Source organism: Peromyscus eremicus, chromosome 1, assembly GCF_949786415.1.
Source record: "Peromyscus eremicus chromosome 1, PerEre_H2_v1, whole genome shotgun sequence".
NCBI classification, from domain to species: domain Eukaryota; kingdom Metazoa; phylum Chordata; class Mammalia; order Rodentia; family Cricetidae; genus Peromyscus; species Peromyscus eremicus.
This window is the reverse complement of record NC_081416.1, coordinates 55,243,346-55,268,996: the sequence shown is the minus strand read 5'-3', so window position 1 is coordinate 55,268,996 and position 25,651 is coordinate 55,243,346. Positions and strand designations below refer to the sequence as shown.

The 25,651-nt window shown below is 55.4% G+C and overlaps 3 protein-coding genes and 1 long non-coding RNA gene across 6 annotated transcripts; 1 reads left to right on the top strand and 3 right to left on the bottom strand.

Moving 5' to 3' along the window:
* Positions 1 to 78: 78 nt before the first annotated feature.
* Positions 79 to 4,907, bottom strand: Cnih2 (cornichon family AMPA receptor auxiliary protein 2). Of its 2 annotated transcripts, XM_059263023.1 has the most exons (8): positions 4,824 to 4,907; positions 3,759 to 3,875; positions 3,491 to 3,552; positions 1,888 to 1,982; positions 1,465 to 1,512; positions 1,127 to 1,239; positions 882 to 1,025; positions 79 to 710 (listed from the first exon to the last, which is right to left on the bottom strand). In XM_059263023.1, exons 4-8 carry the CDS (start codon positions 1,900 to 1,902, stop codon positions 683 to 685), a joined length of 348 nt encoding a protein of 115 aa, XP_059119006.1. In that variant the 5' UTR covers positions 1,903 to 1,982; positions 3,491 to 3,552; positions 3,759 to 3,875; positions 4,824 to 4,907; the 3' UTR covers positions 79 to 682. The 2 variants fall into 2 exon arrangements, with proteins under 2 accessions (XP_059119006.1, XP_059119003.1); XM_059263020.1 differs by lacking the exon at positions 3,491 to 3,552 and having other exon boundaries at positions 1,914 to 1,982.
* LOC131911068 (uncharacterized) lies at positions 3,480 to 4,171 on the top strand. Its single transcript, XR_009379280.1, has 2 exons — positions 3,480 to 3,667; positions 3,994 to 4,171. It is a non-coding gene; the product is annotated as an uncharacterized LOC131911068 (long non-coding RNA).
* Positions 4,908 to 6,353: 1,446 nt separating the features above from the next.
* On the bottom strand, positions 6,354 to 14,107 carry Rab1b (RAB1B, member RAS oncogene family). Its single transcript, XM_059263014.1, has 6 exons — positions 13,977 to 14,107; positions 12,358 to 12,430; positions 12,020 to 12,115; positions 11,831 to 11,926; positions 7,826 to 7,957; positions 6,354 to 7,731 (listed from the first exon to the last, which is right to left on the bottom strand). The coding sequence occupies exons 1-6, from the start codon at positions 13,988 to 13,990 to the stop codon at positions 7,537 to 7,539; spliced, it is 606 nt and encodes a 201-aa protein (XP_059118997.1). The 5' UTR covers positions 13,991 to 14,107; the 3' UTR covers positions 6,354 to 7,536.
* A 675-nt stretch (positions 14,108 to 14,782) lies between these two features.
* Klc2 (kinesin light chain 2) lies at positions 14,783 to 25,071 on the bottom strand. Of its 2 annotated transcripts, none has more exons than XM_059263010.1 (16): positions 24,900 to 25,071; positions 23,907 to 24,145; positions 21,159 to 21,389; positions 21,007 to 21,076; positions 20,269 to 20,491; positions 19,262 to 19,349; positions 18,942 to 19,043; positions 18,687 to 18,860; positions 18,450 to 18,549; positions 17,628 to 17,677; positions 17,451 to 17,518; positions 16,935 to 17,043; positions 16,693 to 16,851; positions 16,495 to 16,619; positions 16,272 to 16,329; positions 14,783 to 15,727 (listed from the first exon to the last, which is right to left on the bottom strand). In XM_059263010.1, exons 2-16 carry the CDS (start codon positions 24,132 to 24,134, stop codon positions 15,644 to 15,646), a joined length of 1,869 nt encoding a protein of 622 aa, XP_059118993.1. In that variant the 5' UTR covers positions 24,135 to 24,145; positions 24,900 to 25,071; the 3' UTR covers positions 14,783 to 15,643. The 2 variants fall into 2 exon arrangements, with proteins under 2 accessions (XP_059118993.1, XP_059118988.1); XM_059263005.1 differs by having other exon boundaries at positions 24,832 to 25,070.
* Between the last annotated feature and the right edge of the window lie 580 nt (positions 25,072 to 25,651).

The following is a 25,651-nucleotide window of genomic DNA, read 5'->3' as shown; positions in this document are numbered from 1 at the left end:
ATGTAGCTCCAGGGCGCTCCCTTCGGAGTATCCCACCTGACCCCATCTGTTCAAGCCTTTCAGGAGCAGAACTGGGGCTTGTGTGTTTTCAGTTGTTTATTCATATTTTGTCACAAATGGCCGGGGAGGGGGTGCCGGACTCCTCCAGGCAACATAGAAAATAGGACCGAGGGGCAGGTGGGCTGGGTTTGGGAGAAGTAGAGACTGGGATGGAAAGAGAGCCTGGGGAGGGGAGAGGGCAGACTGGGGATGGGGCTGCCCCCATATTGAGCCTGCTCATTCCTGGTGCAGGTGCCCCCCCACCTGCAGGGGGAGCTTCAGGGTGAGGGCCAAGGGGGGCTGCCCAGAATTTCCAAGATCAAGGTCTGCCTGGTGGCAGGGCCCAAGTTCCCCTGAAACAGACAAGACTGGAAGTCCTGCCTCTTCCAGGACAACTGCCATGCCTAGCTGCAGGCTAGCAGTGGAGCCCCCACCCCTAGGTAGAGCTTTGCCTGGCCCTAGTTGGAGGGGGAGAGCTCTGAAGGCGGGGGGTCCCCGCAGCAGCAGTTTGGGGGGTGAAGAGGCTGGAGGCACCAGTGCCCCCTGTCTCCCCGGGGCTGAGGCCTCTGTGGCCAGAAGGGCAGGGCTAGGGGTGCACAGGCGTCCGGTCCATTCTGGGCTTGCTCCCTGGCCGGCTTCACCCTTAGAAGCTCACCAACGTATAAACCATACTGTGGGGGAGACAAAGCAGTGAATGTGTGTCCTGAGAAAACCTACCACCCTCCCAGTCATACCCTGGTTTGTCTGTAGTCCTCAAGGGCAAAAAGGGGGACTAGGAATTGAGAGCCTGACGCCTGGGATACCCCTTGCCTAGTGTCCAACTGCCGTGGCCAAAGCCTCACCTGTACAGGTAATAGAAGAAGGAGAGCAGGTAGAAGGCGAGTTTGCACCAGGACTCCTTCTGGCAGTAGTTGAGGATGTCAGCATTCATGATAGAGACCGCATCATACATGACCTCAGAGCCATCCGCAGGACGGTGGAAGTACCTGGGGTGAGGGTGGTCTGAGTGCCCCCTCCAGCCACCCAGGTCTGGCCCCATCCTGCCCTGTGCCCATCTTCGCCTCCCCCAGGCAGCTGCTGCCCTCACCTCCAGAGGTGGTAGAAGAGGAGGGGGATGTTGAGGCCCAGGGTCACCCACTCTGCCGCACACAGAAACATCAGGCAGAAGAGGCCGTGGATGGAATATTCCGGGACCACCAGCTGGGAGTGCGAGGGTGAGAGGTCAACGGCACAGAGAAGTAATGAGGTTTAGGGGGTGCCCACCCACCATGATCTCAGAACTAAAAGGTCTCTGGCTTGCCATTCCCACCCTCCCGGGTGGCAAAGTGGATCCAAAAGGCTCAGAGAAGAGGAAGGCATCGCTGTGGGCTGGAGAGTGAGATCAGCACTAGCTAGGAGCTTCCTGACCCCTGCCCTGACACTGACCTTCCTCAGGAGGCAGCAGATGCGTTCGATGTTTTTCAAACGCTCGCGCTGTAGGGAAGGAAAGGGCCTAGATAAGGGAGGCCGAGGAGCAGAAACCAGGGCGCCTCCCACGTTCCCGCGTGTGGTCGCCAGAGGGCGCCAGAACACTCTGCGGTGTCCTCCTCGCAGGAAAGCAGCCGCGTCCCCATGGCGACTGTCGCCATGGAGGGGCCTTCATCTGCATCTCCATGGCAACGGCCCAGAGCCTGGAAAAGGCTGCCCCACCAGGAGGAACCCGAGCCCTGAGCCCGCTCCAGGTGTTTGCGAGGGCGGGGACAGGGGAAAGGACAGGGTCACCTCATCAGCCCTCCACATCGCATCCCCTTTTCCCGACCCCCATTCCCACCTTCCACCCATGACAGAAAGACAAACGGACGGACACACCTCAGCACAGCACATGTATCACTTACTGCCCGCGCTGGGTTCCCCTGGTCGATGGGGTTCTTGAAGTCAGTCCGCAGCTCATCAAAGGCTATGATCTGGGGGTAGGGGCATGTACCTGTCAGGGGGGGCAGGCCCACCACCACCCTGGACACCTCAGACCCCAGATGGCTCAGAGGAAAAGAACATGGGCTTCTTGGAGGGAGCTGGATGGTAACCCCCCCCCCCACACACACACACACACACGTCTTGGCCCAAGCTCACAGACAATGGAATCCTAATGTCTATTACACTCCCCATATATTTCAAGTCATGGCCTCTCCTCTCCCAGGCCTTATGCTGAGCACAGGAACCCTAGAGGGTTAGAACACAGTTCTTGTCCAGGAGGCGCCCCAGGGAGTTGGGGAGAGAACTCTTGATCAGTGGTGAGGTACGAGCAAGACTCCATATGGGTTGGTGGGTTCAAGCTGACGAGTAAGCATTTGGTGAGCAAATGGGAGAAACGCAGTCCAAGCCGTGGTACCAACAGACACAAAGGCACAGAAAGAACATTCAGCCAGCGGTTCATGGGGCTGGGTTGTGTGAGGATGGGAAGAAGAGGATTCGAGGCAGGTGGAAAGGTCAACAGAGCCAGCCCCTGCAAGGCCAACCAAGACTGGGCTTTAACAGAAGAGTGGAGGGAGTCCTGGAGAACAAAGTGGGGCGGTCAGATTTAGGTTTAGGATTGGTGGGGACACAAGCTGGCTATCAGCCACAGCCAAGATCACCACCCAGCAGGCTGTATCAGCTGGCCGAATGAACGCTTGTGACAACCTAATGACTTAAGTGCTAGCACTATTTTCATTGCTGACTTGCAGATGAGAAGACAGGTATCCTGTCCAAGGCCGCACAGCTACTGAGTGGTAAACTTGTAATCCAGTGAAAAGTACTACCCACTTTGTCTACTCGGAGATCACTGAAGGGCCTATTCAAGTCCAGGGAGGGGTTCATGGAAATGGAGTGGTGGAGATGCAACCCAGTGCTCTCTAGTAACCAGCTCCAAAGGGCCTGTGTGGTAAGGGGCGTGAAGGCAGAAGGTCCCAAGTGCCTGCTGTTGTGGTGTCCGGAGTAGGGGGATGGCAGTGTACTCAGCAGTGGGGAATCTTCTAAGGTAACAGACACTTGAGGAAATGATGGTGTGGGCCTGGAAGGACCTCCTGGTGACCTGGGGGAGGCAGGCTGGCAAAGACGCCTGACTGAGGGGGAAGGGGAGCCCCAGGATGAGGCAGCAGGGCCACCACCCCCAAACATCCTAGACCCCATACGGTTCAGAGGAAAAGAACACGGGCTTCCTGGAGGGAGCTGGGGCCATCTGGAGCCCCTCCCCCAATTCCTCTGACTCTGGGCAGCTGCCTGCCTGATAGGCACAGCAACAGGGTCCAGCAGGGGCGGAAGGGTGCTGTCTGTCTGTCTGTCTGTCTGCCCCAGAGCTGGCACCACCAGCAGGCAGCGGGTGTGGAGCCTCCCCCACCCCCCAGGCTGCTTGGCGCTGACTCAGCGTCCCCCCCACCTTCCCCCACCCCGGAACAAACAATCCCCACTGTGACAGATGACACACGTCACTCACCAGGGTTGGTTGCCTAGTGACTAGTAGGGTCTGGGCTGAGGGTTGAGGTGGGAACGGGAGTCCTGGCACAGAAGGTTCTAGTCTTAACAACTTTGAATTGAGGCCCATATCTCCTCTCCCAGACCTCATGTCTACAAGTCCATTTTACCGATGAGGAAACAGTTCCAGCTAGCTAAGGTAGCCCAGCTAAAAGGCTGAAGAAGCACAGTGTCTCAGCCGTAGGGGCTCCAGAAACGTTTGTTAAGAGAACAAAGGTGTCACTCCAAACCTTGGTAGACTTCATCTCAGCCTGGGCATTCTGCAAGGGCAGAGTCTGGTCTTATGTAGCCTGACTCGCTTGCAGCTGTGCTAGGCTGCCTTCTCGGAGAATCTCCTGAGAGGTTCCCTATCAGAAAGAGGGGACGTGAGTGGGAAATGGGCTTCTTGAATTTCAGGAGCTAGTTATTTCCTGTGTGTCCCCATTCTTTCTAATTCTTAGGACCCGAGCTCTCTTGCCCCCACAGGACTGTCGAAGGCCCTGAGCCTGGGACAGGAAGCTCAGAAAGATGATAATGGATCTGAGGTGAGGGAAGAAGAGAAGAACGGAGCAGAGGGCAAGAAAAAGCAAAAGCAACTGGGAGACTTGGATCAAGATTAGGGCAAAGTGAGGGCCGGGCTGGAGACAGAACACACTGGGAGATACGCGTGGGGCTCGGGATCTTCATACAGTGGTGGCATGGGAGGATACAAGGGGAGATTTCCCGGAGGGGGGGACTGACGGACTACTAGTGAGAGAGGCAGCAAGTCCCAGGAAGAGAGAGGAAGTGGGGGAGCAGGAAAGAGGCAGATAAAGCAAGGAGGGAGGCAGGCAGGCTGGTTGCAATCAGATAAGAGGACCCCTAAAAGAGGATGACAAGACCAGGGAGGTGTGTGCAGATGTGCGCTAGTAGCCACAACAGACAGAGGCCTGGACGGGACCCATTTGGGGCAGAAACCTCAGAGGGCAGAGGCGGAGGGGAAGCTGGAAAGGGGGGTGGGGCAAAGACCCCGACAGTGAGCCAGAAGCTCACAGTTCTGTAGTGAGGGGAAAGGGACCAGGTAGAGGGCACCCTAGGGAAAGCCCAGGGTAGAACTAGGTAGGAGAACCCTCCGCAGGGGAGAGCAATCAGAAGGAGATGAGACAGACATTCTGGAGTCAGGCTAGGCCAGAGTGAGGGCAGACCAGAAGTGGGGGCATGAAAGACAAAGGGCATGTATGTGGGGGGTAGGAAGGAAGCTGGGAAGTGGGAAGGGAACTGGAGGGTTCCCCGAAGTGAGACAAGGTGGGGGTTAGGTTTCTGGGGCTACTTCGAACCTGTCCCTCTTGGGTCAGAGAAGGGTCCGAGAGGGGACAGGGTTAATGGGTTCCAAGATATGCGGGTATTGTAAACAGATGCAGTTGCCATAGCAACCGGCTCCATCACTCTGGTTGGAAAAACCCACAAAGGAGGGGTGTGTGGGGGGGAACAGACAAACTGCCCGATGGACAGACGGGGGTGGATGGATGAAGATGTAGAAGGATCAAGAAATTCCACCCCCTGCCCAATGACTGGATCAGGCAAGGAGAGGGTCAGGACCTACTGACATATCCACAGACAGGCGGGGGCGGTGAAGGAAGGGGGGCTGCCCCCGGGGAAGGAAGCCGACAGCAGGGGGTGTTAATGGAGGGGGGCGAATAGAAACCAATGGATGGTGGATAATGGAAAAGACCCTTCAAGTTTCCCCGGGCCTCTGAGACCATCCGCCCCAGCCCCATCCTGCTCCCTAAGCCCACTGCCCCCCACCCCGCCCCCAGTCTGAGCCCAGCCTTACGTGCCAGATGACAAAGAAGATGAGGGAGGCGCACAGCACCAGGGTGAGCATGTAGCAGAATGCTGCGAAGGTGAACGCCATGGCCCCCGCGCCGGGCGGCGGCCCGGGGGGCGCCAGCGCGGGGTCTGGGCGCAAGGGGACGCCCCCCGGCCCACACTTAGGGCCGGCCGGGCATGGCCCACGGGACTCGAGGGACACGGGCAGCGCGTCCAGGACCGGGGCCGCGGGGCCGTGGGGGACGCGGGGCGCGGGCCGTGGGGCTCGGGGGGCGCGTCCGCTGCCGGCTGCCCGGGCCCCGATCGCTCATCCTGCGATCCCTCGCCCGCGGCTCCCTCGCTCTCCAGCCCGCGAAGCCGGCGGGGCGGAGCCGGGGGCGGGACCGCCGTGCAGCGGCCTTGGGCGGGGCCGTGGCTCTGAGCGCCCCTCCGCCAGCCTCTGCCAGCCCAGGAGGCCCAGCACCGCGGCTCGTGCACCCTCAGAAGGCGGAAGACCTGGACGCACGTTCCTGGTACAACTCTCACACAACTAGCCCACCACAGCCACATTCAGTACATACAGTGCTGGCTGTGGAGACGACTGAGGCCCTAATGTGAAGCACTTGTTCGTAGTTCAGGGTATCTGGATTCTGGCTTGAAGCCAAACAGAAGGCAAAAGGGGGACTTAACTCAAGGACTGGAGGAAGGTGAAGACCAGGCAGGATGTAGTACATCTGCGGGGCTCAATGCCCGCTCCTGGGTCCAGCTCTTGCCCAACTTCATGCCTTGCAAGCCCTCCCCGTGGGTATTGATGGTGGCTCACCCGATGACCTCCTGCCTGCCTCCCTCTGACAGATCCGTGCTGGGCCCTTAGGGACATCCCCCAGCAGCACAGCAGGATTTCCCAGGCCCAGTATGTGGGTCAAGGGCTTTTAACAGCAAACTTAGGACACAGTCCGAGTCAGGACCCCTGTGCATCACACCAAACTCTGGATTCCAGTTCCATGCAGCAACTCAAAGCCAGACTCAGACCACAGACCACACTCAGTCACCACCGCTTCCTTGCAAAAACCCTTGGCTTATCCAAGGGCCAGTGGAAATTTATTTTTTTCATCCTTTTCCATCTTTCCCCAAGTGGCTTTTCCTTGCAAAATGCCTGACATGACACCAGAGGGGAACGTGGGAGAAGAGGCTCCCTCCCAGAGGGGCAGCCCAGGGATTTAAATACACACTGGAAGGGAGGGGAGGGTGTAGGATAAGAATGGCAAGAAGACAGCACGAAGGACATGGATGATTAGGTACAGACCAAAGGTTTTCTGCAGGAAGCTGTGCCAGAGGGTGGGGGCCTGGACTCTGAGTAGGAGGGGTACAGAGTCCCACAACCCCAAGTGGCCCCCACACTCCCCAGACAAGTGGGTCTGGCCCCCTCAGGCTCTGAGGAATGGAGGGAGAACAAGCCAGATGTGCCGCCTCAAGGAAAGAAGTGGTGCTGGCAGAGAGAGGGTTAAGGCTGGTGCCCGGCCTTTGGCACGGTGGGCCTTCCGCCTCCGCCTTTCTCAGGGACAAAGGGGCTTGGTGGGCAGGCAGCACATGGGCCTGGCTCTGGCAGGGCAGGGAAGGCAGATGCAGGCTCCCTCTGGGCTTGAGACACAGGCCCAGCACAGCCATCCGCCCACCTACCCTAGTTGTGCTCAAGACCCATCAGCAGCTGGACGGCTCAAGCTGAGTGTGGGAGCGGTGGAGGGAGGCAAGGGTAAGGAAAAGGTGGGCTGGTGGGCTCTGACAGCCCCCTCCCCTGTCCTGAGGTCCGACGCAGGACCCTGGATCTGAGGCCCTGGATCCCCTGGCCACTGCCTACAGCCAGGGGCAGCAGAGGCAGGGAGGCCCTCAGCTATTGGGAAGGAAGAAAGGAAAAGAGAAACCCAGTGCAGCATACATGGGGTGAGTGACAGACAGCGGAGCCCTCATTGCAAAGAAAGGTGCGTGGTGGGCATCTTTTCAAGGTACCTAGAGGCAGCAGCAGAGCAGTCCCTGTGACCACCCCAGCCACAGGTCCTGCATGTCCTCCATGGGGGCCCTGACAGGACTAGGACTCAGAGCAGAAGGCAGATGGGCCAGAGGAAGATGGGGAGCCCAGGACACCCCAAAGCCACAGACTCAAATGCCCTAGGAGAGGGAGGCACTTCCTGCCCCCTCCAGGGGCATCATCTGGAGAAGGTGTCCCTTCCCCAAGTGCCCCTCCTAGCAACAGCCACCACTAGCTGGCTTCACAGGGGTGCTGTCAATCTTCAGGTTGGGCCGTTCACCCCCAGAAGCTGCTCCTGGCCCCATCCGCTTTTTGATCTCTGCGGCCATCGTCATGAATGCTTGCTCAACATTGGTGGCATTCTTGGCACTCGTCTCCAGGAAGGGGACACCCAGAGAGTCTGCAAATTCCTGCCAAGGAGATAAGAGAAATAAGAGCAAGGGTAAGAAGGGGTGAAGGGAAATGAGCCCTAACCCCCTGACAGCCAAGGCCGGCCCTGCTCACCTTGGCTGTGGTATTGTCCACGACCTTCTTGGTGGTGAGATCACTCTTGTTGCCTACCAGCAGTTTATTGACGTTCTCACTGGCGTAGCGATCTATCTCCTGGAGCCACTGTTTCACGTTAGCATAGGATTCCTAGACACAGGGTCCAAAGTTACTGAACTCCCAAACACAGTCTAGCTAGGTCTAGAGAGCAGGGCTCCTTTGAGGGAAAGGCAGGAGCCCTGAGCATGGGGATACAGATGAAGTCCTCCCCTCTGGGCTTAGTTTTCCCCTGGTTCTCTTCCATGTGGAAACCCAAAAACCAAAGTCAGGACAGAGTAGCCGCCAGCAAGCAGCCCCAACACCTCACCAGCTGCCTACAATTACTGGCCATTTCTGTATTCTGCAGTTCTCTCTCCCTAAACCGCTCCTAGGTGTAACCACACACAGAAGCTAAGGGCATCACAAGAAAGGCAGGTGACATCAGGCATGGTTGATGAAGGCAGATGGTCCTAGGTAGGAAGGAAGCTGAGGCATGAAGACTACAAGTTCAAGACCAGCCCAGGGAACTTAATGAGACCCTTTCAAAATAAAAATTATGAAAAAGGGGGCTGGAGAGAGGGTTCAGTGGTTAAGAGCACCAGCTGCTCTTTCAGAGGACCTGGGTTCAATTCCCAGCACCCACATGGCAGCTCACAACTGTCTGTAGCTCCATTTCCAGGGTACCAGAAATCCTTAACTAGCAGACAAAACACCAATGCACATGAAACAAAAATAAATCATTAAAAATAATGAAAAGGAGCTGGGCATGGTGGCATATTCCTTTAATCTCAGCACTCGGGAGACAGAGGCAGGTCAATCTCTTGAGTTCAAGGCCAGTCTGGTCTACAAAGGGACCAGGACAGCCAGGGCTACACAGAGAAACCCTGTCTCGCACCACACACACACACACACACACACACACACACACACACACACACACACACAAAAGACAAAGGACTTCATGCTGAGCTACATATATCTCCAGTCCTCTCTTTAAATTCTGAAGCCTTGGAGCCCAGTGGGAGATGAAGGGTCTTCATAAGGAAGACCCTGGCCAGTGAAGGAGATAGGTTCACCCCACTTCTGACACCAACTATCACGTCACTGAGTCTCAGACTCCCCTAGCAGCTTGACACGGAATTTGTGCAAAGGATGGAATTTCTAGAAATACATTCAAGCTAGAGCTGTGTTTTCTGTTTAAAAAGTTGCCTACCTACATGCATGTGCACCCTGTATATGGCTCGTGCCCTTGGAGGCCAGAAGAGGGCATTAGCTCCTCTGGAATTGGGAGTTACAGACAGTTGTAAACTGCCATGTGAGTGCTGGGAACAAAACTCAAGTCCTCTGGAAGAGCAGTGAACACTTTGCTGAACCATCTCTCCAGCTCCTGGTTTCCCTTCTTTAAGGTATGCTGGGCTCTACTATACACAATCTCATGTCCTAAGCTGGGCCCTATGCTGGAAGGAGGGAACAGAGGGCACTTACCTACACACCCATCTTAGGGCACTCAGGGGACAGTGGAGGAACAGACCACTACACACGCAAGATGGGATCAAAAGCCAGAGTTGGGCAGCCTCAGGACCACCCCATCCTGCAGGCATGGACTCAACTGATGCAAAAGCTACCAGCTAAGGAGACAGCGTCTGCTAGAATGGGAGGGTGTGGTGTCTGGGGAGTTGAAGTGGGAACACAGCAGGCTGCAGGTTGGGAAGGACTGGTGAGGGGTGGTCAGGACAGAGCTGAAAAGGTCTTAGCCTGGATAAGCTTGGCATTCCCAACAGACACTGAGGGTTTTCTCAGTTGAATAGAAACTGGAGCATATCTGTGTTCTGGAAATAGAGTCTGGGCAGGATTAGAGCAGATTAACAAAATACAGAGCAACTGGGAAGTGGCTAGAATAATCTAGAGTAATGTCCTCAACCAGGAATGCAGCCAGAAAGAGCACAGGCTTAGAGTTAGGCTACCTTGGCTATCGCCTAAGCTTGGTCATCTCCTATGTGACCTCAGATATCCAGTCACCTGACCTGGGCCTCAGTTTCCCCTTTTGTTCCGGTAACACCGCCCAGCAGAGCTGTCGTTTGCATGAGAAATGAATGCAGGCCTGTCTCATAACAAGTGCTCAATTAGCAAGAGCGGCTATTATCCTCATCACTGCTATTATTATGAAGGGACAGAGCTGAAATGATGGGGAGAGAATAGAGGTGCCTTGAGACTAACTGTGGAGAAAGGAAGTTTTCTGGTCAGACTTACAAGGACGCAGAAGGCGGGTGGGGGGGGGATGGTGAGGCTAGAGCTGGAATCTGAATCCTGCAGCTGGTGTGAAGCCCACAGAGGCAGTTGGGAGACAGAGAAAGGGCTTTGTCTTTCTTTACACCGACATCGCAGGCAAGTTACTAACCCTCTGGAAAATACCTTCTTCATGTAGGAAACATGGTGTACTTGTTAGCATTTTTCAACTTGACACAAACCTAAACATCTGGAAAGGGCGTCTAAACTGAGGAATTTCCCCCATCAGACTGTCCTGTGAGCATGTCTCTGAGGCATTTTCTTGATTGATGGTGGATGTGGAAGGGCCGAGCTCAGTGTGGGCAGTGTCGTCCTTTGGCAGGTGGCCTTGGGTGGTCTAAGAAAGCCAGCTGAGCAAACAAACCATGGGAACAAGCCAGTAGGTACCTTTCCCATGGTTCCTGCCTGACTTCATGCCTTGGCTTCCTTCAATGATGGACTACCACCTGAGAGTTTTAAGATGAGACAAGCCCTTTCCTCCCACCTGGTGCTTACGGTGGCCTCACCATCTCCTTCACTGGGTAAGAGCAGGAAGGTTATTCCTGTTAGAGACACCAGAGGCCAGCACAAGCACACACCCAGAGATGGGAACCCAGAGAACATCTGTCTGGACGGAAGAATCCCAGAACACACGACAAAAGGCAAACCACAGAAGTGGCTGGGGTTGGTTAGGGTGCAGAAAATACGGGGCTAATGCGCAGTAAGGGGGAGCCAATGAGACACTAAAGGGGTTGAGGGTGCAGCTCACTGCAGAACGTATGCTTAGTGAGAGACAGGAGAGCTACAGATAGTATTTTCAAGGAAAGAGAAGAAAACAGAGTAAAAAGTTACAGGAAGTCAATCTGGGCAAGAAGCTGATTGGCTATGACAGTGAAAGCCTTGGTGACCTCTGAGTGGCACTAAGCCCACTCACCTTGTTAGACAGAAGAGGTAAAGGCATGGGTATCAGGAGTCTCTGGTAAGTGGCCACTGCCCCTCAAAGCAGGGACTCTCCCGGCCCAGGACGGCCTGGTAGACAAAGAGGCCTTCGGCCTCGGCCACTAACAGGCTGGAGGCCCTTAGCAAGTCACTGCCCCAGCCTGAACCAAGTCTTCATCTCTAAGATGGGAATATGAGGGACTTCTCATGGGCATCAAAAGCCAGGCACAGTGGTGGGGACCCAGTAGCCCAGCTACTAGGGAGGCTAAGGAGGAGGGTCACTTAAGCCCAGGAATTTGGAGTAAGTTGGCAACAAAGCAAAACTCCCATTTTGTGGGGTAAGCAACCAAGGAAAGCTAAAGAATGCAGTTTCTATAAACTGTGAGCCACCATCAGGACACTTCCTGGCTGCTGAAGCCACCACAGTAGACACAGGGTTCTCATGCTGGGCTTCCTCACTTTCTTGCCTTCCAATTGCTCCAACTGTCTGCAGACTTCAGGAAGCAAGGAACCAGAAGTAACCAACCAGCTGACTAACTGCCACCAAACATGGGTAATCTGCAAGGTCTAGAATAAGGTAGCAGGAGCCATAAATCCTGGCTCTATCAAGGCTTCACGATAGGATCTAGGCAGGGTCCACTTGTGTGGCCTGTTGCCCTTTATGAAGCAATTCAGCATAGTGTCTCCCCCAGAAAGCTTAAGGCAAATGAAAACAGGGAAAGGAGCAGAGTCAAAAGTCAAGGCTCAGGAGGCGAGGCTGGGACATAAATCCAGGAGTACCTGGTCAGTGACGTCATACACCACGATGATGCCATGAGCCCCCCGGTAGTAGCTGGAAGTGATGGTACGGAACCGTTCCTGACCAGCCGTGTCCCACTACGAGACAGGAAGAAAGAGTAGGTCAGCCACAAGAGGCCCCACCCCAAGGCAAACACTTCTGTCTCAGTGCTGGAGAAAAGCCATACTCACAATCTGAAGTTTGATGGTTTTGCCATCCAGTTCGATGGTTCGAATCTTGAAGTCCACCCCAATAGTGCTGATGTAGCTCTCTGTGTACGTGTCATCCTGAAAGGTGACAGTGAAACAGCCTGAACACACAGGCCCAAGAACTATCCGGAAGTCCTCTCTCCAGCTCCCGGCCCTGCTGTGCTCCTCACTGCCAAGCCTTAGTTCTAAGCACCCCAACTTGAGAGGCCTGGGCCCTTGTTCTGGCAGCTCTGGCAACTACTGTGTTCTGAGTTGCCTCTTTTTCCTCCCAGTGGCCAGCTAGGACCCCAAGTGGATGACATGGGGTGCTTCTTACTCACAGCAAACCGCAGGAGCAGGCACGACTTGCCCACGCCCGAGTCACCGATCAAAAGCAGCTTGAACAGGTAGTCACTGGCAAGAGAAGATGGGAAGGTATGAAGGCAGGCAGAAAGTTCCCCCCACTCCCTGCCCCTGCAGCAGGCATGACAACACCGTGAGGCATGCTTCTGCTTGGTATACCATGGTGCTCACCAGATCCTCCCACTGTCCTGAAAAGGGATGAAAAATAGACCCTCACCATCCCCAGTAAGTAGTCCACAAAACCTTCAGCTTGCTCTGTCTGAATTCCCACTTTGTGGCAAAAGAGAGGAACACCATTTCCCAAGAAACACAACCAGCTGGGTGTCAGCACTGAGACTCTGGTGCTGCTTGGTGGAAGCTGTTTAGGAAACCCACGCTGGGCCTTATAGTGTGCCAGCCGAGGACCCAAAAATGAAAGCCTGAACCCATGAAGCCAAAACCAAAGTGAAAGAGCCTGAGATGAAGTCACTAATGAGAAGAGTCAACAAGTGGCCATGGAAGCAGCTGTTAGTACTTCCTCAACTGGAACCGGCCCTGTGTGAAGTGCTTTAAATGCATCCTCCCATTAAACCCTCACAACAGTGCAACGGTGTGAGTGCGTGCTATTTCCAACTACCGAGGACACCGGAGGTCAGAGACGGGAAATGACTTACCCTAAGCAGTGGCTAACTGTGAGCCTGGGAACTAGGCCTGTCAGGCTCTTTGACAGCCCTGCAGCCTCCCTTCTCTGTTCCCCTAACCCTGCTGAGCTTCACCCTTTCTCAAGGAAATCTGAGGCCTAGAGCTGGAGAAGAAAAAGGAAGCGGAGAAAGGGAAGAAGATAACATGGGTGCAAAACTGGACGTGGGCCATCTACTCCAAAGGTGTGAGTCTGAGGAATAAAAATCCCAGTCTAAGGGAGCAAGCCAATCCATATTCACCTAAAGTTCTTTGGCAGTGTGACAGGTGAGGGAAGCCGTGAGAGTGGAGCTGGAGGCCTGCGCAAAGGTGAGGGCAAAAAAAAACCCAAAAAAGCACGGAGGACAGGACAGTGCGACCCAGGCAGGGCAAATGGCAGCCCCAGTGGGAAGGACCTGCAGGGGTGTGAATCAAGCAGGGGCTTGGGCTCCCCTCTTGTCTGGTCAGCTTCTGTCTGGGCCAGCCCTGAAAACTGGGCTCCAGAAGAAAGTCAAAGGCAGAGAGGTTCACCGCCCAACTCCAAGTTCTCGACTCTGGAGACCAGAAACTATTATGACGGGACTCCAAACCGCCTGCCCGTGGTCAAGCAGCGAGTGGGGAAACTGAGGCTCGGGGAGACCGGATCTGCAGGGTCACATAACCGAAAAGGCCTGGGAGGGCCGGTGCTGCGAGCTCCATGAGCTGCCCTTCGAGGCAATCGCCTCCGTGCCCTGGATACGAGAACTCGGGGTGTTGAGCCGGGGTCCTGGGGTTCCCGGGGGGAGGGGCAGGACCCGGATGTAGGGGGGGGTCAGCGGAAGAGGGACCCGGATGTGGGGGCGCCGCGCAGTTCTGACCAGGGCCAGACAGCTTCGATAAGCGTATAGCCCCATAGACATGATCGAGGCTGCGCCACACGGCGCGGGCGGGGCTCACTCACTATTCGGGGTTCATGGCGGCAGCGGTGGCCCGCTCGGTCGCTCCCAGTCGGCTCTGCTCCGCCTCCCGTTCCAAGATGGTGGCCGCTCCGCCCTAGAGGCCCCGCCCGCGCCGCGCAGGCGCAAACACTTCCGACTCTGGTTGCCCCGCGCTGCCTTGTGGAACCTGTAGTCTCCCAGATACTCGATTCGCCACTGCTGCGCAGGCGCAACCCAAGCGCCGGTGCGCTCCAGTCGCCACCCGCGAACTGCCTTCTGGGGTCTGTAGTCTTCCCAATCCCGGAACGACCTGCTGCGGAATCTTGGTTGGACCACCATCTGCGTGTGGAAACTCTTGAGTAACACCGGGGGTACGTATGGTTCACCTCGAGATGGTCAGCCACCCTCTAAGTTCTCAAATTGAAAACATTAAACGAGAAGGTACGAGGTATTTATGACCAGAAAAACTTGACTTGTTCAGCGTTCTTCGTGGGATGGGCACTCTGCAGCCCATCCCAGGACTGCCATCACTACTAGTATTACATACATGAAAAATCGTCTCGGGACACTCATTCAGTCCAAGAACGTACTAAGGGGTAGAACTCATCAAAGTCGGAATTGTCTAGAACCCCATAGGGGCATGCTTTAGGAGAAATCCCAAACCTGCAGCATCCCCTCAAACAGTTCAGTGTTAAGGGCAGAGTATTAGTTCCTGCCTCAAGGGACAGGGCATGATGTGTGTGTGTGTCCCTCACTCCTCCAGATTCCACCCCACCCTAAGGATGCTGGGGCGGGGGGGTGCCCTGGGCCTCCTCAAAACAAGCCCAGCTCAGATTCAAATTGTCTTTATTTCTACAGCAACATTTGAAAATAGAGAGCAACTGCCTCACCCAACAAATGGGGTAGCCCCTCCTACTGCGGGGGTGTGTGTGGAGGGGACATCAGAAGCTGAGGCAAGGAAGGCGTGGCAGGATGGCTCAACAGGCCGTACCCAGGGCGGGGTCAGGCCGTGCCTGGGCGGGGCTGGGTGGGAAGGACGGTGCATAAATCTGGGAAGCAACACGCCCGGAGGTGTGGGAGTCCGGGCATCTGCAAGGTTGGGTAGAGCACATCCCTCCAAGACCAGGATAGCGAGGAGGTCGGGGAACCTTTTCGGGAGGCTCTGTTCCTAGAACTTGGAGCTTGAGAGATACCACCACTCGGAACGGGGATGATTTAAGGCCTGGGCGGTACCACTGGAGAAGGGAGAGGCAGGTGGTGGCCCGGGACTACCGTGGACTGAAGGGAGGACTGAAGGGAGGACTGAGAGGAAGACACGGCCAATAACTTATTTCTCTATATACAGAAGCAACGGCCGGGAGTTAGGGGGGGCAAAGATGCTGAGGGACAGCAAGTATTTAGTGTTCTTGGCTTTGGGGGCTGGGTATGCAGGCCACCACTCCCACAGGCCCTGAACATAGGGAAGAGAGGCCCCCTGCTGGAAGGAATAAATAAGGAGTAGAGTTGGAGCGGCAGGCCCGGCCTCCAGGGCCCCGGCTGAGATGACAAGGGAGGAGGTTACCCTGAGATTGAACAGAAAAGACAGGGGTCCTTGGGAGGGGCAGGCAGGACAAGCAGCAGGCCCATGCGCAGGGCTGGGGTAAAGGGTCATGTCAGATGAAGGCTCTGGCGACTGGCTGCCCCTTCAGCTTTAGCCTACGAGGGAGCTTCTTCTGGAGAGGTCCATGGAGCTGGAGCTCAAGGTACGGCTGTCGGAAAGACCGGTGCCTCCAGGCTGTGGGCAGAACACAGGGGGCATGTAGCTCAGACTTATGCTACTGGGAGTGAAGGGAGGGGGAGAGGGAGGGAGACCCCACAAGAGTAAAGGATGATGAAAAGGGCCGACCCAAACCAAGTCCCTCGTGCAAACACAGCGAATCAGACTGGCCAGAGTTCAAGTTTAGCTAACAGCTGGGGCCGAGCGCTTCAGCTGCTCCTGGCTGACTGCTTGTCCGCCCCAGTGCAAGGGCTATGTCCCTTTACCTGCTGCCCTAGTTGTCTCCACCTATCTCCTCCCTGCCCTGTCCCTTCCGTGGGCCTGGAACCAGACAGAGCTATTGCTGGATGAAGAGTCACCGGAAAGCTGGGTGGGGACAGACACAGACCAAGGGCCTCGAACTGTGGGATAGAGACCTGGGTCTAGGCTGCCTAATGCCAGATACCCTCCACTTTTTTTTTTTTTTTTCCAGAGCTGAGGACTGAACCCAGGGCCTTGTGGTTGCTAGGCAAGCGCTCTACCACTGAGCTAACTCCCCAACCCCGATACCCTCCACTCTCACCTGAACTGGCTCTTCCACACTCTTGTTAAGGAAGTTGAGAGAGCTAGCCCTCTTCATCCTGAGGGAAAAGGAGGACCAAGATTTGTTCATGGTGAAACAGTAAAGGGACATCAGGATGGGTCTTGGCAGGGAGGGCAGAATAAAGCAGACTTGGTAGTGTTTCCTGAGAGGAATGGGAAGTCACTTGGGAGCCCACAGGACACGATCAGGGACAGAAACTCACCTAGAATTAGGGGGCTCCTGTGGGCCACCCCCCTGCAGCTTCCTCACCAGCATCTCACTGCTGCGTCTCAGGGCATCCCTGAGCTTCCCAAAGGAGCCACTGCGCCGCAAAGAGCCACCGCCATCCTGTGGGGGAAGAACTGTCTCTAGGTCCTACTTTCTTTGTAGTCTGACAAACTCTCTCAGCCCCCACACTCACCCCACTCCACTCAGCTGCAGGCCCCGACTCCTCCAGGTCAGACTCAGACCGAGGCCCAGCACCCCCAGACACATCTCGGCTGCCACGGCGGTCTCCTCGTCCACCACTCCCATCTTTTAGCAGCTCCACCACCTTGGTCTGGCTGGCAGGATCCAGGCCCTGAAAGGGGGCAGGAAGCATCAGGCCCTGACACGTGGGGGCTCAAAGGTCCCTATTCGCCCCCCTCCACCGTGGAGTCCCACCTGCTTGCGGCTGCGGCTGGCACAATCTTCCAGTGTGTGTGCAGCTTCCAGCTTGCCCTGGCGCCGGTACAAGGCGCCCAAGCTTCGCAGAGTGGTGTTGACTGTGGGACTGTGGACAGAGAGCAGGGAAGTCTAAATATCTTTATCCAACAACCAGCCTACATGAGGCTCTGGGGACCAAACATCCAGAATCTGGCCTTTCCGATTCATCCAACCCTGTGGTATACCCACTGGTCTCTCCCACCCTGAGAGAACCACTCTAGGGCTAGAAACCTGGCCAGGCCCTAGAGTTCTAGGACACTGCCAACAGGACGAGAAGCTGGGAGACCCAGCAGTGAGTGAACCAAGCTGTCTCAGTGCAGAAAGTCTTCTTGGGTTCGGGTCTTGAGGGATGATGAGCTAACAGAAGAGAGGTGTCTCAGAGGTGAAAGGATAGTGAGACCTGGGTCTCACTGACCAAGGACACTGTTTCCTTGGTACTCACTTTACCCCTAACCCAAACCTATCGGCCCTCACCTGTCAACTTTACAGGCTTTGTACCAGCTGCCATATTCCCCATAGGGGGCGTTGTCCCGGCGCTTGTCCTGAGGGAAAGACCAGTCAGTTGGGAACTGGAGAAAGCTCTCAGCTCCATACCTCCACCCAGCCTCATACAATCCCAACATGTGCAAGTTATACCCACAGTGTCCTTACCTTGCTCTCCTCTCGTTCCTCTGCATGCATCCAGATGGGCTTGTTCTCTCCTAGGAGGAAATAGGGGACTGTAACCTGCCTGCCATATAGGTCTTTCCAATTAGGCTGGACAAGGGACTAATGTCTGGGGAAGGGGACAGGGGTATGTAGGAAGGACCAGGATTAGGCTTTGTTGAACAAGAAGCAAATCCAAAACATCACTGACCCTCCCTGTACCCAGATGACCAGGCCACAAGTCTGTGTCAAATGGCTCTAAATGAGGTGGGGTCAGGAGTGAGGTGGCAGGCCCTTACACACCTTAGACCAGAGACTAGTGACACACTTGAATGAGGGGCCAGGCTGAGGGATGGGGATCAGGAAATGGCTAGCCATAGGGGCCAGAGGCTGTTTCTGAGAAGGAAAGACACTTGGGCCAGCCCTCAAAGTAAACGGGAATTGTCACACAGACAAAGGAGGAGACTGAGTGTAGCGGCACACGCCTTTAATGCCAGCACTTGGGAGGCAGAGGCAGGCGGATCTCTGTGAGTTCGAGGCCAGCCTGGTCTACAATAGTGAGTTCCAGGACAGCCAGAGCTACATAGTGAGACCCTGTCTCAAAAAGGGGGTATGGGGGTGGGGAGGGAGACTCAGCATGGAGTTTGCCAATTTGTCTGGCCAGGGCAATGAATTAGGTGAGTGGGCTCCTGTTGGAACCATCCAGAGGTTTTCTTTTCTGCCAGACTCTAGGCAGGATGGTCTGCAAGGTCATTACTGTCCTGGGTGCTCCTGGCTGAGTAGGCCTCTGTTGAATGAACTGGAGGCACATGGCAGCCATGGACTCACCGTTGACAGAGCCAAATTCCTTCTCATGAGCACGGGTAAGGATCTCCTTGTACAGGGTCTCTGCATCCTGGTACTTGCCCTGTTTCAGGTAGCAGGAAGCCTGGAGAGGAAAGACAGTGGGTAAGCAGCACACAGGGCCTTTGTTTCCTTCTCCTTCCTCCTAAACATCAGCCCTCCTCCCTGCCTCCCTCCTCCCTGCCTCCCTCCTTTCCAGCCTCCAGCCCAGCCTCCGAGCACCAGGTTGTTCTTGGTCTTTGCCACATTGGGGTCATCAGGCCCAAGGCGTGTGGCGTAGATCTCCAGGGCACGCCGGTAGTAGTATTCCACCTCCTCAGCTTTGCCCTGGTTCTGGCACAGCAAGGCCAGGTTGCTGAGCTGCTTGGCCACATCTGGGTGAAACTTGCCCAGGACCTGGGAAGAGTCAGTGGCTGGGGTCAGAGTTGCTCAGACTGTTCTGTCTGGCCAGCAGTCCTAAGCCCTGTCTGCTCCTACCTTCTCCCGGATCTCCAGTGCTCGCTTGCACAGTGGCTCAGCCTCTTTGTACTTGCCCCGCTTGCCATACAGAACTGCCAGATTGTTCAGGGTTGCAGCCACCTGGGGGTAGGAGAATGGAGGTGCCTTCACTTAGAAACTTAGAAGGCGGAAACTCGGGGACTTGTGAGGGATGAAGGGCAACACTCAATCCAATCCCCGCCCCCCCCCCCCCCCCCCCCCCCCCCGGACCTGAGGACTGAACCCAGGGCCTTGCGCTTGCTAGGCCAAGCGTCTACCACTGAGCTAAATCCTCAACCCTCAATCCGATTCTTACTTACAGCTGGGTGGTCCTTGCCCAGTGTCTTCTCTCGGATAGCCAGGGCATCATTGAGCAGGTGGGCAGCATCCTTGTACTTGTTCTGGTCCCTGGGAGCAGGCAGGACATTCAGGGATGTCCCCCAGCCTGAAGCCTGACCCCAGGGGCCTGTGGTCCCCATAGGCACTCCTCCTGAGGTCACTGATGAGTGGACATGATTGGAGTGCAACTCAGAGCATCGGAGGCCTAGACAGCCCTACCTTTGAGAGCTCTGGGGGCATTCGGCAGCTTATCACAAATCACTAAGGACCCACCTCATACCCAGGCCCCTGAGCAACACTCAAGTGACCCCCAGTGCCTTCCTTGGCTCACTGTCACTTTCTGCCACAGAAACTGTCACCCATTATGAGTTCTGGGCCAATCTATGTTCCCATCCACCTTTCTTCTCTCAACCTTTCCCTGTCCTCGAGTCTCATGTATCCTAGGCTTGCCTTGAACGAGCTATGTGACCAATTCCTGACTGTCTTGCTTCTACCTCCTAAGTAGTGGAATTACAGTGTGTACTACCATACCTGGCTTCCAACTCACGTTTCAAAGCCCATTCTCAAGCCTGGGTACCTAGAGAGGCTGTGCTGATTCCCAGTGACCCTAATGTTTTCATTTGTCACCTTGCTGTTCTTCATAGACAACCTTTTCTTAAGACTCTAATAGGCCGGGCGGTGGTGGTGCACGCCTTTAATCCCAGCACTCGGGAGGCAGAGGCAGGCGGATCTCTGTGAGTTCGAGGCCAGCCTGGGCTACCAAGTGAGTTCTAGGAAAGGCACAAAGCTACACAGAGAAACCCTGTCTCGAAAAACAAAAAACAAAAAACAAAAAAAAAAAAAAAAAAAAGACTCTAATAGACAGGTTTATTTCCAGTTGGAGGCCAGCTTGACATATGTGGGCCCTTCTTTTTCTCCTGCTCAATTGCCCCTTGAGACATCCATCTGGAAGGATGCAGGTGTGCCCACACAGCCAGAGGGCCCTTACCGATAAACCAATGCCAGGATGTTCAGCATAGTGGCCACATCAGGGTGGTCATGGCCTGATGTCTTCTCCAAATCCTCCAGTGCCTGCTTGCAGAGGGGCACGGCCACCTCATAGCGGCCTTGTGAAGCATACTGTATTACCAGATTGTGGAGGGTACGGAGTCGTGCTGGTATTTCATAGCCCCCATGTTGTGCAGCTACATCTCCTCCTCCAGGGCTGGGAGCTACAGGGCCAAGGACAGGAAGTTAGATGTACCTTTTCCTTTCTGAGCTAGGCTGGCATATGTCGGCCTAGCCTTTTGCCCATGTGTTCCTGGGCAAGTCACCAGTCTGCCTCAGCTTCTGCACATACAGAGTAGGTTTAGTTATTGCACAAGAAATGAGTCCCAGCCCTTCATCTCATCTGCACTGTGAGTGAGGCAATCATGGCCCAGCTCAGCAAGGTCCTGCATGAGTTTCTCTGACTGTCTAAGGAGGCCCAGAAAGAGACTAACAGTAGAGCCAAATTCAGATCCTCCAGACCTGCTAAGCATGCCGCTGCCACCTGCTCCCCTCAGAGCTCAGGGATCTAAGATGCAACAGGGAAGACTTGCCTTTTAAGCCCTAGTATGCTGGGATAATGGGATTGGAAATGAGGCAAAAAAGAACATGGATACCACTAATACTCCATCTCCTGTGTCCTTTAGGACTTTACACAACTGTTCTTTCCCTTAACCCAGAGCTAACTGCCCTTCTGTACCTGGGCTCTGCTCATCCTCATTGGGAAACAGGTCATCCAGGGAGTCTTTGGGAACATCACCCTTCTCCTCCTGGAAAGGAAAGAGTGTCAGAGAAGTTGGCATAGGTGTCAGTGGGCATGTGGGAACTGGATGTTGGCCAGCTGAGGCTCACGTTTGGGGAAGCATCTTCATCCAGCTTGCGGATCTGGCTCATGAAGAGCAGGTGCTGCTTCTCTTCCTCCAGCTGAGCCACTGCCTGTTCACTGCGCTGGAGCTTCTGCTGTGTCCCCGCCAGCTCCTCACGCAACCACTGGTTCTCTTGGACCAGGCGCCGCACCTGAGCCCGCAGCTTCTGCTTCTCTGACTCCACAGCCCCCAGATGGCTTGACAGTGCCAGGATCACCTGTGCAGCCGGCCAGATGAGGGTCAGAGGCCTGGCCATCCCTGAGCCTGTAATTACGAAAAGCCTGGCCCTGGCTGAGTGTAGCTGTTAGGTATTAGACCTGAGTTCTCCCAACCCAGGGTCACAGACCAGTCTAGAGCTCCAACCCAGGAGGAGGTCTGGTAATTTTGACTGCCAAGATCCTTGTGGGACCTCTGAACTCCCAGACTCTTCCTTTGTTTCCCTTCAGTTATCCACTCCACCCACCGCAGCCATGACCAAATATAGCACTGCTTCCTGCGCAGGCCCAGTGCTTGCTCCAAGAACCCTGATAGGTGGCTGAAAGGCCACAGCAAGACCTCATCCTGACTTCTGTTGAGCATTCACAGCACTCTGCCTGCTCAAGTGGAGGGAAGCAGCATGTGTCCAAAGTCCCCAGAGTCTGAAGAACCAACCACAGGGACAGGTAAGGGGATCCACTGGTCCTCAGCCTCCACACCCAGCTCTTTCAACACCTGACGCCCTTCCTGATTCTCCAGGCCCTGTCTATCATGGGGCCTTGGCAGAGGCTATGTATTCTTCTCTGTGCTTCGAGGGTCAGAATCATTGCCTCTTTTCAGGCATGCTTGACCCTCCGCTCCATCTCCATTGCTGGTACCCTTTATGCCATTCTGTTCCCAATCTGTGAACACCTGCATACTAGTGAGAGTGGAGCCCTAGTCCCTTCTGTAGCCGACAGCCGAGTGGCTGAAGAGGTGATACTGCCTTTCCAGAAGGGTGGGCAGTCCAGGACCCTGCATTTTTTAATTTGTTTGCAAGCACTTTAAAATTTAATTTAATGTTTTTCTTTCAAGACAGGTTTTCTTTGTGCAGCTCTGGCTGTCTTGGAACTCACTCTGTAGATCAGGCTGTCCTGGAACTCAGAAATCCACCTGTCTCTACCTCCTGAGCGGGGATTAAAGGCGTGAGTCACCACACCCAGCTGTCTGAAAACATTTTAGGGACAGGTGTTTTCATAACCACTAGCTTTAAAAAAAAAGTCCCTATGGCACATGCTTTTTATCCCAGCACTCAGGAGGCAGAGGCAGGTGGATCCCTGTGCATTCAAGGCCGCCTGGTTTACACAGTGAGTTCCAGGACAGCCAGAGCTGTGTAGAGAGGCCCTGTCTCCAACAAAACAAAACAAACAAAATAGTCCCTAACCAACCTGGAAGTATATACAACAGATGGCATGATCACTATTTTAAAGACAAGGAAACCAAGACAATAAAAGCTGCCCAAGATTTCTGAAGCCAGGTAGTGGCTTGGCCAAGAAGCAAAGAGAACAAAACCCTTTCCCACAGAATCTAACCCCTTCCCTGTCCAACAGCCCACTTTATGGGGACCAAAGCAGAACTCCGAAATGATCCAGGTTCTGTCATCCCTGAACTTGCCAAAAGCCAAAACTTGCAGTTGTACTGCGCCTTTCCTCTCTCTTCGTCCCCAGGTCCCGCCGAGCCTCCTTCCAGAGTATCCAGAACTGGTGTCTTCCCGGCCACTCCTCTAATTCAAACTTCCATCTCTCATTTGAAACCCAGCAGTGGCTTCCTAATCACTTGTTCCGAGTCCATCCTTGACCTACTAATGTTAACTCTCCATAGTTTGCAGAGAGTTTTCAAAACCTAAGGCAGACTATGTACCCTCCAAAGGCTTCCTGATATCCCGGACATACGCTGGCTTCTGTTCCCTACAGGCCTCTCCTGTCCCTCTCTCCCTCTCCATAAGTTCTAGTCAGACAGTTCTCTTACTTTGAGCACGACTTTTCCTCCCTTGAGCTCTTTACCCGTGTGGTTCTCCCCACTTGCCTCTTCTGGCCCAGCTCCTCCTTCAGGTCTTGAGTTAATGCCATCTTTGAGAAGTCTTGCCTGACCAATAGACAAGACCCCCTACTATAAACTATCACAAGATCTTGTCTTTGGATCACTGATCACAATTTGTTTCAAGCAATTAATTGAGAGAGAGAGAGAGAGAGAGAACATGGAGGACGTGCACTTCTCTTCTACTGCTCTGTGGGGGAAAATCTTAATTTTATTTGGAGGAGGCAATAAGATGAGTCAGGGTCTCACCATGTGACCCAAACTGGCCTGGAACTTGAAATCCTCCTGCCTCCGCTGCTCAAGTGCTGGGATTACAGATACCACGCCCAGTGAGGACAAGGATCTTGTCTGTCTTGTTGAATTCTGCATCCATGGCATTACCAGACTTCCTGGCACACACCAAACAAGTGATAAACTACAGAACTTAATGAATTAATTGAAGCATTTCTGTTCTCCTCTGCTATCTAGTCTGTTAGGTAGAATGGGGCCTGGTTGGCATAGCTTTGTGTGGAGGTAGGGGTGCCCACCTGGGCAGGGCTGGCATCTCCAAAGTCTATTCCTTTAACATTACTTATTGTCCTAACATAAGACTCCAAGAGACAAGTGTTTCCTCGCTGAGAGTGTTCCTACATTACCAGGACCCTTCCAGTAATCTTCCACCTCAGCCTCAACACTGACCTACCTGAGCCTCCCCAAGCCCCAGCTCGATGGCCTCCAGGGAGCGGCGCAGGAGGAGGCACCGTTCCTGGGAGCCTGGTTCGGCCTCGGTTGCCTCATGAGAAGCCAGGGGAGCCAGCAGGGCACGATGCTCTCCGCGTAGGGTCTCTAAACCCTGGATAACAGCCTTGGTGCCCAGCACGATCTCGTCCTGGCTCAGCTTCTCCTCCCGCGGAAGCACCATCGTAGCCATGGTCCTGCCGTCTGTGGAGGCGAGGGGCGGGCAGGCGGGCGCCCGGCCAAGGGCCACACCACCGTCCACCCCAGGTTAGGTAAACACCGGGAGGTCCCCAGACGCCTAGGTCCTCAAGGGTGCCCAAGATCCCCCAGCCCGCAGCTCGCACCGTGGCAGCACTCGGCCTACAGAGGGCGCGCCAGGCTCGTCTCGCCTAGGGAGACGCAATGCGGTGTGGCTAGTGAGGCTGGACTCTGAGTCTGCCCTAGACCCCCGGCTCAGGCAGACTTACGCAGCCCGGCCACCGGGCTTTCCCGGAACTGTTCTAATCAAGACACAGAGCACTAGGGCACTGTAAGGGGGATCGCAGGCGTTCCCATGCCGGAGACCACTGCTCCTCCGGGCGATGGGGTTTCAGCCCCGCCGACAGCCCCCTCCCCCAGGGCAAGTGGAATCGTAGAGCCCCTCCCCCAGACAGGCTGAGCCCGGAGACTCCCCCTTCCGCCGCCCCTCGGGAAGCTGCGGTCTTGAGTTTCGGGACAGGTTTCTGCAGGCCGCGCCCACAGCGACCCCTCCCACAGGCGGCCAAAGGCCCGCAGACCCTCCCTAGAAAAGGCCCAGCTCCCAGCCCCAGCCCAGGACCGCGCCCCCTCCCCGCAGGCCGGTCGGGTCCTCCCACAGGCCGCGCCCACGACGACGCCTCCTCTAGGCCGACCTGCAGCCGCTCCTCACTGTCGGGCCTGACTCGGTCTCCCAGCCAAACCGGCCCGCGCCAACCTGCACCTTCTGCTTGGGTCTGGCTCCGGCTCCGGCTGCTGCCCGGCTTCACCCGGATCCGCGACCGTGAGCTTGTCTAGCTGCCTCCATCCCGCCGGCCTTCCCAGCAGTCTCCGCGCCGCCTTAAAGGTGAAGCCGCTACCTCGGCGGCGTCGGAGGGGGCGAAACACGTTCCAGCCGGCCAGTTCTCTGCCTTAAAGGGGCCCCGCGGGCCAGGCCGGCTCCGGGGTGGGGCCAACCCTGAAGGGACGCAGAAGGGGCGTGGCTGGGCTCGCCCCCTTGGACCGGGGCTTCCTGGACTGTGAAACACCCTGGAGGCCAGTGTCTGGACCAGGGATGATTGAGGAGCAAGGAAAAGGCCCGACCTCCTCGGAGTCTACATTGATTGAGGGCTCACTACTTGTCAAGTGTTTTGGTTGATGTCTTAAGTGCATTAACTTACTGCTCACAAAGGCCTGTTGAGCTGGGTACTACCATTACCCACATCTGATTCCCCTCCCTAGGCTTGTTTGTTTCTAGAGACGCCCCTCCTGGCTTCGGAGTTGTCTGTGTCTCCGTAGAGAATTCTCAGCATTCGAGGGTTAGTTTGTGAGGGAACGGAAGGAGGCTTCTGGTTAAAAGGGAGAAAGGGGTGAAAAGGAGTAGGCTGAGAACCGTGGAGAGATGACCCGTGCCCCTGAGGGGAACATCTGAGCAGATACTGGAGTTATCTTTGGTTTGTGGTGGTGTCATTGGGGGCCTCAGATCAGATTCACCAA

Coding starts and splice junctions, on each gene's coding strand:
- Cnih2 (XM_059263020.1), bottom strand. Junction 1,513..1,913: donor AGGGGAACCCAGCGCGGGCA/GTAAGTGATACA, acceptor CCTTCCCTACAG/CGCGAGCGTTTGAAAAACAT. Junction 711..881: donor TTCTTCTATTACCTGTACAG/GTGAGGCTTTGG, acceptor TCTCCCCCACAG/TATGGTTTATACGTTGGTGA.
- Rab1b (XM_059263014.1), bottom strand. Junction 12,116..12,357: donor GCCTGCTCCTGCGGTTTGCT/GTGAGTAAGAAG, acceptor GTCACCTTTCAG/GATGACACGTACACAGAGAG. Junction 7,958..11,830: donor TGTATGACGTCACTGACCAG/GTACTCCTGGAT, acceptor CCCTGTGTCTAG/GAATCCTATGCTAACGTGAA.
- Klc2 (XM_059263010.1), bottom strand. CDS start 24,134: ATGGCTACGATGGTGCTTCCGCGGGAGGAGAAGCTGAGCCAGGACGAG. Junction 18,550..18,686: donor CAAAGACCAAGAACAACCTG/GTGCTCGGAGGC, acceptor TTTCCTCTCCAG/GCTTCCTGCTACCTGAAACA. Junction 17,519..17,627: donor AGGAACGAGAGGAGAGCAAG/GTAAGGACACTG, acceptor TCTTTCCCTCAG/GACAAGCGCCGGGACAACGC.